Source organism: Electrona antarctica, assembly GCF_951216825.1.
Source record: "Electrona antarctica genome assembly, contig: scaffold_26, whole genome shotgun sequence".
Taxonomy (NCBI): Eukaryota; Metazoa; Chordata; class Actinopteri; order Myctophiformes; family Myctophidae; genus Electrona; species Electrona antarctica.
In genome coordinates, this window is record NW_027636995.1 from 1,543,419 (window position 1) to 1,553,444 (window position 10,026).

Consider the following 10,026-nt stretch of genomic DNA (forward strand, 5'->3'; position numbering starts at 1 on the left):
CACTGGTCTCCACTCTCCCTGGTGTTTCATCTCCAGTATTCCAATACACTTACTGGTTCCCCTCACCAACCTGACATTGTCAGACTCTGTACAGAGACCAGAGAGTAAACAGTAAAGATTCATATTTATTTATTCATGAAATAATAATCCAAAATTCCAAACCAAATGTTTAGCCTGTCTTTTACCTGAGCAGGTGAGTCCAACAGACTTGTAAGGTGAGCTTGTGTTTCTAGTTGAGTCTGAAGTTCCACAGTCCAGGAGAACAGACTCGTTGCCTTTACACTGGAACTCTTTGGTCCACATTGAAACATTGGCTTCTCCATAGAACGCCCCCTGGAGGACTGAAGGAGGCCCACATCCTAGCTGCCTACAGACCACCTCTGCATCCTGCTGGTCAAAGTCACCTTCACACACTGAGACCCAAGACTCATTAGACTTCACCTCCACCCTGCCTGAACACAAACTAGGACCATTCACCAACCTCACAGACTCTGGAGACAGAGAGAGAGAGAGAGAGAGAGAGAGAGAGATTTCAAGTCACTGACGATAAAGGCATAATAAAACAAGAAAAATGAAATCAATAACAAGCCCAGAGACATTATGTGCAAGATGAATGTTACATACTGTAGCATAATAGTATAGTAAGGCATAATGCCCCATCAGAACATTCCACACATGTTATTTTCACAAACAGCAAATAATGGCTCTGAATGGTTTAATAATTAATCAGGGCCAGTGTTTCCCGTGGCTTTGTCAGACATTACTGTCGTTGAAGTAGTAGTTTGTTACCTGAACAGTTCACCTCCAGTACGTACAAGGAGGTGGAAGACATCTTATTTCCACAGTCACTCAGAGAAGACTCAGACCCAACACAGTGAGGTGTTATCCTCCATGCAGGTTGATGTGTAACACCAGAACTCCTCTCTGTTGAAATGGCAGAGCCACAGCCAAGGTGTCGACACACTACAGATGAGGACTGCAGGTTCCAGTCAGACCAACCGTCCACTGGTCTCCACTCTCTCTGATGTTTCATCTCCAGTATACCAGCACAGTTACTGGTTCCTCTCACCAACCTGACATCAGACTCTGTAGAGACAAGAGAGTAAACGCAATAAATAAACAAACAAACAAACAAATAAAAAAATAAAAATAAATAAATAAACACAACCATGTGAAGTGAGGGGCACTCTTATCTTCATACATCATCTCATTCTGGCCATTCACAATTTCTATCTTAACTTTTCTGTCCTCAAGTCCTTTTTATCTCAAGTCCTCAAGGCTAATCCTCAAGGCTAATCACTTGTGGCGTCCTCACTTCACACGAAAGGGCGCTCTTATCATCATGCACCATCACACATCACATTCTGTGCTTAGCCAATCAAATCATCACAAATGTAATTCTGGCCAATCACTTTTGGCGTCTTCACTTTTCTGCCCTCACTTGTATCTTCAATATGTACTTTGCTCAGCCAATCAAATCATCACTATGGGGTGATCAGCCAATCATCAGCCAATGTTTGTGTTCACACAGATCCACAAAGCTGGGCATCAAAAATAAAATCACACCCCAGTGTGAAGTGAGCGGTGCCGTTGTTGAGTTTTCTGCTGCACCCACTATCAAGTGGGGGGGTGGGATTAACATGCAAGGGGGAAAAAACATGTTATTACTCTCATTATAAAATGATTATCCAAATTAAAAGGTGTCTTTTACCTGAGCAGGTTAGTTCAACAGACTTGTCCGATGAGCAGGTGTTTCTGGATGAGTTTGAGGCTCCACAGTTCCGGAGAGCTGACTCAGTGCCTTCACACTGGAACTCTTTGGCCCATATTGGAGCCTTGACTTCTCCATAGAGCGCCCCCTTGAGGGCCGAAGAAGCTCCGCAACCAAGCTCCCTACAGACCACCTCTGCATCCTGCTGGTCAAAGTCACCTTCACACACCGAGGCCCACGACTCATTAGACTTCACCTCCACTCTGCCTGAACACACCCTAGGACCATCCACCAACCTCACAGACTCTGGAGAGAGAGAGAGAAAGAGAGAGAGAGTGATTATACAATGATGTTAGTGATCTACAAGAGAATGTATGAATGCATTATGGATGCAAATTGAATCTAATCACATCAGAGGAAAGTCAACGTTGTTTTACTGAAACCCTAAACAAACAGTGTTCTTTAATTCTAAAATACAGTAATTCATATGGAAATATATAATCAATAAATCAAAACACAAATAACTAATCATCATCATCATCATCATCATCATCATCACGAGATCTTCCCCAGTAGCTCATGAGACTAAAGGCCTTTTCTAGTCACTGCACTCATAAGTATGCACACACTCATAAACACACATGCACACACAAGCACGAAGACACATACGCACACACGCACGCAAGCGCACATACATACACGCACAGAGATGAAATGAGAGACTGTAAGGACTGCTGTCATTGTGTTACCTGAACAGTTCACAGTGGGTTTGCCTGTAATCAAACCTTTCCGTGTGACATGATTCTCCATTATGATACAGACGCTCAGTGAAGACTCAGACCCAACACAGTAAGGTGTAATCCTCCATACAGGTTGTTGTGTGAAACCAGAAGTCCTTTCTGTTGAAACGGCAGAGCCGCAGTCCAATTGTCTGCACACTACAGATGAGGACTGCAGGTTCCAGTGAAACCCACCGTCCACTGATCTCCACTCTCCCTGGTGTTTTATTTCCAGTATACCAGAACAGGTACTGGTTCCTCCCACCAACCTGACATCATCAACCACTGTAAAGAGACAGGTGAGTCAACATTTAATGTCATGTTCTATTTCAGAACATACTGAACTTTTCTGTGTTTTTGCGCCCTCTGGTGGACACTATTTAACTTTGGGGTTCCTTGCATTTACCTTCATTCACAAGCAAGACGCTAGTCGATGCGGTCACACAGTTCAACTGCTTATACAGTATTCTTCTACATTTTCTGTTCATGTCCTGGAAAGTATCGTCTGTGAGTACTATGACTGCAATCAGTTCTGAGGTGTATTGTACATTATGTAGCCTTGTGCTTTGTTTGGATTTCCCCATTGTATTTGTGTTTGGTGCTGAGCATAGATTGCCTGCTCATGCTAAGCTAGCGCTAGCTTCCATTCATTCCTGTACATTGACATGTGGTGCTAGTTTCACAGTTTGGCTAACACTAGCTTTATGCAAACTAGAAGCATTCCAGCATTGTTTCATTCTGACATTGTGTCAATTCATGTACATGTGGTACAGCAATTCATATATGTTTTATGATACAGTTCATGGTTCAATTCATTCCAATTCACATTTCAGTAATGTGCAGTGTTATAAAAATGGGTTAAACTATTTACATATATCTACAAGCCATTTACATTATATATGCAGTCATTTCATTTAAAAGTGATATACTGTAGCCTACTCTGTAATGTATGTTTGCAGACATTGTAGCTGTATGTTTTATGCTGTTTATTATTTCATTAGATGTTTGTACAATTAGGCATTATTTAATTGGTGCTTCTTTTGTGTCATATTTTTCAGTTTTACAAATTTGCCTTGATTCCTGGTTTGGAGAAGAAGTAAAAACATCTTCAAACTTTACTCTGCCTCTGACCGTCTCTTCAAGTCAAGTGTTAGCTGTCTGTTAATTTGTGTACCCTCCACACACATTGAGAACAGAACAGTAAAAAGACGTCTTCACGGCGGGCACGGCTGGAAAGGAAAACAGGATACTACAGCATCACTCTGACCTGCATCTTCTCTCAACCACCCCCGAGAGACATTCATCATGTCGACTGCAGGAGACGCAGTCAAGACCACACCTTCCCAGGCTAGTGAGCGCGCCTCTTCCAAAGGAAGCAAATCTTCCACTCCCAGTGCAGCAGCCGCCAAGGCACGAGCTAAGGCTGAGGCTGCCAAAGTACGTGCTGCCTTCTCTAAGAGAGAAACGGAATTAATGGTTCAAGGAGCTGAAATGGCACTCAGAGAGGCTCGTATAGCTGCTGAGTTATCTTCATTACAGTATCAACGAGACGCTGCAGCAGCTGAAGCAGAGGCTGAGGTTCTAGAGGCGGCAGTGGATTCTGGAAGTGGAGAAGGCAGCAAGAGAGACATGGAGGACACAACGCAAACTGCCATAGAACGCACACAAGCTTATGTCCAACGTCACTCTCAGCTGCTTCATAGTCACACAGAACGTCCACAGCAGTCTCCTGGTGAGGAGGAACCCCCGCAGCTCCAACCTTACACACCATCACTTCCTTTCATCCATCCCATCGTAGACTCCCATTCAAATGGAGACCACGACTCGACATCTCCAAGCAGGCAGAGACAACATGTCGACTCCAGAGCGGATCGGGACAGCAACGGTCATGGTGTCAATGCGGCTCAGCAGCTGAGATGGTCAACGCCCGCAGATCACCAACAGGCCACCGCGAACAACGTCCTCCCAGATGTAAGGCCGCATACAGGCCATCCCTCTTTTACAAAGCCCACCTTCCCTGACCCTCGTGCCTCGCATCACACATATCACTCACCCAAAGATGTACAGCAGTCTAGAGGCTTCATACACACTCAGAATAATCCCTCTTCTGCTCAGGCCCCCTCCCCTAATTCACATGCTTCCCAACACAGAGCTATGGATGACAGGTCTGGTCTGAGTGACATTGCAAGGTACTTGGTGCGCCGGGAGCTTGTGAACACAGGGCTCATCAAGTTCAACGATCACCCAGAATACTACTTGGCGTGGAAGTCCTCATTCATGAACGCCACAGGAGGACTGGACTTAACTGCAAGTGAAGAGCTCGATCTCTTGTCTAAATGGTTGGGGAGCGAGTCTTCTGAACACATCATGAGAATCCGTTCTGTGAATGTAAACGACCCTGCCGCAGGGCTAGAAATGGCCTGGGATCGCCTTGAAGAATGTTACGGCGCCTCTGAGGTGATTGAAAGGGCTCTCTTTGAGAGGTTGGATAGGATGCCTAAAATCAATCAAAAGGATCCACAAAAGCTCAGGGAACTGGGAGACCTACTGAGAGAGCTGAATGCTGCAAAAAAGGATGGCTACCTGACAGGGCTTGCATGTCTGGACAGCGCTAGGGGCATCCAGCCTATCGTTGAAAAATTACCTTTCAACCTACAGGAGAGGTGGATGGCTCAAGGCTCACAGTACAAGGAAATGCACCACGTACAGTTTCCCCCTTTTTCATATTTCACTACCTTTGTCTGCAGTGAGGCACGCAGAAGGAATGATCCAAGTTTCACCCTCTCAGCAGCCTCTACGGGTCCAAGCTGTTCCTACAGGCCCATCACAGGCTCATCAAAGCCAGAAGCAGTAAATAGACCAGGGAATGTCAAAACCCACATCTCCACTTACAAGGCAGAGCTTGCAACCAACCACTCTGCTCCTGAGTCAGATGAAATAAGGGACATAAACCATCACTGCCCCATTCACAGGAAGCCACATGCGCTTAAAAAGTGTAGAGGTTTCCGGATCATGTCACACAACGAGCGCATCACCTTCCTTAGAGAAAATGGAATCTGCTTCAGGTGTTGCGCCTCTAACACTCACCTGGCGAAGGAGTGCAAAGCGGAGGTGAAATGCAGGGAATGCAACAGCGACAGACACGTTGCAGCTCTGCATCCTGGACCACCACCTTGGAACGCAGAAGGCCCTACAGAGAATGGCGGGGAGAGTGATGGAGAGACGGATCCGCCAACAGTCACCTCAGCATGCACCAAAGTCGGAGACCAGAGCTCCAGGTCCTGTTCCAAAGTTTGCCTGGTGAAGGTCTATCCCAAAGCTCACCCAGACAAAGCAGCAAAGGTCTACGCTATTCTGGATGACCAGAGCAATAGGTCAATGGCCAGGTCAGAATTCTTCGACCTTTTCAAACTCACCGGATCGGACTCTCCATACACCCTCCGCACATGTTCTGGGGTTACGGAGACATCTGGGAGAAGAGCTACAGGGTTCACAGCGGAGTCCTTGGACGGAGCAGTAAGTGTGATGCTCCCCACACTCATCGAGTGCAATCACATGCCAGATGACCGGTCTGACATTCCAACCCCAGAGTCCGCACAGCATCACACTCATCTAAAACCCATCGCTCACAAAATACCACGCCTGGACCCAGAGGCCCAGATACTCCTCCTTCTGGGACGTGACATCCTCCAAGTACATAAAGTACGAGAGCAACGCAACGGCCCACACAGCGACCCCTACGCCCAAAGACTGGACCTGGGCTGGGTCGTTATAGGCAACGTTCACACGGGTTCAGACCACAGCCCAGCAGTTGTTACCTCTTATCACACTAATGTGCAAGAAAACGGATGTCCATCCTTCTTAACTCCATGCTCAACCCAGCTTCAGGTCAAGGAGACATTCAGTGCCATGGCACATGTCAAGGTCCAGACGGCCGCAACCTTCAGCTCCACAGTGGACAGACAACAAGCAGACGCCGCGTCGACCATCACAACTTCCAGCCAAGCAAGCTACATTTCAGGCCTACTTGTCAACCCGGTCAGCAGCCACATGGAACCAACGGTCACTACAGTCTGCAGCACATCTAGATCACCGTCCACAACATCAGTCACCCCTCCAAATGTGACAGCCCATGTTCAGCCTCTCTGTAGCCCCTTGTCACACTCTGCGTCTGCCCTTCGAAACGACACAGAGTCATTCCTGGAGCTACCACCTCAGGCTCCCACACTACTTCACGAAAGGTCAGCATCAGTCCGTATCAACCCTTTCTCAAAGACAAGCTCTCACTATGATGCCTCGACACAGAGAAGTATTGCCACACAGCCTTCTGATCATCTCTTCCACCCTACAGTCCCACCACCTGCAGACAGGAATCTCCTGCAGCTCTCTGGGAAGGTTGCCGACCAAGAGTATCTGTCTGCCATTAGGACAGCATCCCCTACTCCCTACTCAATACACAGTCCCTCACACCTCACTGATGAGACCCAGGACACCCCCTTTCTCATGTCACTTGTCACCATACTGGCGCACCAGTTGTATGCCCCCCTGCCCCCTCCAGAGACATTCGACGGCGGAGGTTTCCACCGCCAGCGGTGGAGACAGGTACATTGTCTCGCCAACGTCTTTTAGAATAGACTGTCGCAAGAGTACCTTCCAAAGCCCTACTGCCCTGGTCAAAAGGCCAGTCTTTGAGACAGTCCTCCTTATGTCAGTTATGGTTCTGGACTCACTTTAGTCACCTATCTTTGGACAGTACTGCAATGTTTCATTTGTTTTATTGTTTGTTTAGTGGCATTTGATAACAAATACCAGGTGAGGAGTGTCATGTTCTATTTCAGAACATACTGAACTTTTCTGTGTTTTTGCGCCCTCTGGTGGACACTATTTAACTTTGGGGTTCCTTGCATTTACCTTCATTCACAAGCAAGACGCTAGTCGATGCGGTCACACAGTTCAACTGCTTATACAGTATTCTTCTACATTTTCTGTTCATGTCCTGGAAAGTATCGTCTGTGAGTACTATGACTGCAATCAGTTCTGAGGTGTATTGTACATTATGTAGCCTTGTGCTTTGTTTGGATTTCCCCATTGTATTTGTGTTTGGTGCTGAGCATAGATTGCCTGCTCATGCTAAGCTAGCGCTAGCTTCCATTCATTCCTGTACATTGACATGTGGTGCTAGTTTCACAGTTTGGCTAACACTAGCTTTATGCAAACTAGAAGCATTCCAGCATTGTTTCATTCTGACATTGTGTCAATTCATGTACATGTGGTACAGCAATTCATATATGTTTTATGATACAGTTCATGGTTCAATTCATTCCAATTCACATTTCAGTAATGTGCAGTGTTATAAAAATGGGTTAAACTATTTACATATATCTACAAGCCATTTACATTATATATGCAGTCATTTCATTTAAAAGTGATATACTGTAGCCTACTCTGTAATGTATGTTTGCAGACATTGTAGCTGTATGTTTTATGCTGTTTATTATTTCATTAGATGTTTGTACAATTAGGCATTATTTAATTGGTGCTTCTTTTGTGTCATATTTTTCAGTTTTACAAATTTGCCTTGATTCCTGGTTTGGAGAAGAAGTAAAAACATCTTCAAACTTTACTCTGCCTCTGACCGTCTCTTCAAGTCAAGTGTTAGCTGTCTGTTAATTTGTGTACCCTCCACACACATTGAGAACAGAACATTTAAACAGTATCACTTTATAATAAACATGAAAGATCACACTTGTGTGAAGTGAGGGGGGCTCTTATCATCATACATCATCACATTCCGGCCAAGCACAATTGGCGTCCTCACTTTTAGCCTCAATTATGTGGCACACACAGACACAGAACTATACTAGCCTATACTACTATCCTATAGCTAGCACCCCTCAAAAATGATTGCAGGGTGTAGCTTGTCTTTACCTGAGCAGGTGAGTCCAACGGTCTTGTCAGGCAAACAGGTGTTTCTGGTTGAGTTTGAGGCTCTACAGTCCAGGAGAGCAGACTCAGTGCCTTCACACTGGAACTCTTTGGTCCATGATATTGGAGTGTTCACTTCTCCATAGAGCGCCCCCTTGAGGGCCGAAGCAGCTCCGCAACCAAGCTCCCTACAGACCACCTCTGCATCCTGCTGGTCAAAGTCACCTTCACACACTGAGGCCCACGACTCATTAGACTTCACCTCCACTCTGCCTGAACACACACTAGGACCATCCACCAACCTCACAGACTCTGGAGAGAGAGAGAGAGAGAGAGAGAGAGGGAGGGAGGGGGGTGGTTATGTTAAACAAACATTATGTTGTAATTGATGTTGTAAGATGATAAGAGCGCCCCTTACTTCACACGGGTGTGACCTTTTTAAATCACACTTGTGTGAAGTGATGGGGCGCTTCGCATCCTGAAACAAACATTGTACAAACAGTCCATTTGGTTGCCACATGACATCATGAGTGGTTTTATTTTTGTGTTTACATCACTAGACAAGTTTTTTAAATGTTTAGTTTTATATTGCATACAAGCAGTGAAATGTGTCCTAGTATCTTTTAGGCACTACAGGGGTCCCTCTACACTTGTTTCTACTTGTGTGATTCTTTAACTTGTTTGTTGACTACAATTCATGCTTACTTAGTGTATTCCGATCACACATTAATTCATTAATTCATTCATTAATTGTGGACTTCACATGAAGAGGAAAGGCATATTTTAAATAGCATGTTGATGATAACACAACTTTTACATTGTTGATGCATATACTGTTTACTGCTTTTACCTGAACAGTTGAGCTTCAGTGTAAGAGTGGAATTATACGACTTTACTGGTCCACACTCCATCAGTGAAGACTCAGAGCCAACACAGGAAGATGGAATCACCCATCCTGGTTGACGTGTAGAACTAGAAGTAAATTCTGTTGAAAGAGCAGATCCACAATCCAACTGTCTACACACTACAGATGATGACATCCTGTTCCAGTCAAACCAAGCCAACACCGGTCTCCACTCTCCCTGGTGTTTCATCTCCAGTATACCAGTACAGCTGCTGGTTCCTCCCACCAACCTGACATCTTCGGACTCTGCACAGAGTAATAAGCAGTAAAAACGGATTACATTCATTACAATACCTTGGTCAATACAATATAAAAATTAATTTTGTTCACCTGTTGAGTTGTGAGTTGGTTTTAGTTGGAGAGCTGAGGGGAAAAATAATGAATAAATTAGTTTCACTCTAACGATACACTGGAAATGAAGTCTGGAAATCTCTGTTGGAAGGGTTATTGAAGATGGATGGATATAACGTGTCTGTCTGTCTGTCTGTCTGTCTGTCTGTCAGTCAGTACAGGTATGTACTGTGAGGGCATTAGCAGCAGTTAAATGAACAGGTGTGTTCAGTATAGTCATTAGCAGGGCAGCAGTAAAATAAACAGGTGTGTTCAGTATAGTCATTAGCAGGGCAGCAGTAAAATAAACAGGTGTGTTCAGTATAGTCATTAGCAGGGCAGCAGTAAAATAAACAGGTGTGTTCAGTATAGTCATT

The 10,026-nt window shown here is 45.1% G+C and overlaps 1 protein-coding gene across 1 annotated transcript in view; it reads left to right on the top strand.

Annotated features, from left to right (window-relative positions):
• Window positions 1-5,502: 5,502 nt before the first annotated feature.
• LOC306919558 (kinesin-like protein KIF19) overlaps window positions 5,503-10,026 on the top strand; it is a gene marked incomplete at both ends in the record, with an annotated part of 56,941 nt that continues 52,417 nt past the window's right edge. The window contains one exon of the mRNA XM_079532320.1: window positions 5,503-7,092. Within this exon, the coding sequence (XP_079388446.1) occupies window positions 5,503-7,092 (1,590 nt within the window). The remainder of the gene's footprint in view (window positions 7,093-10,026) is intronic.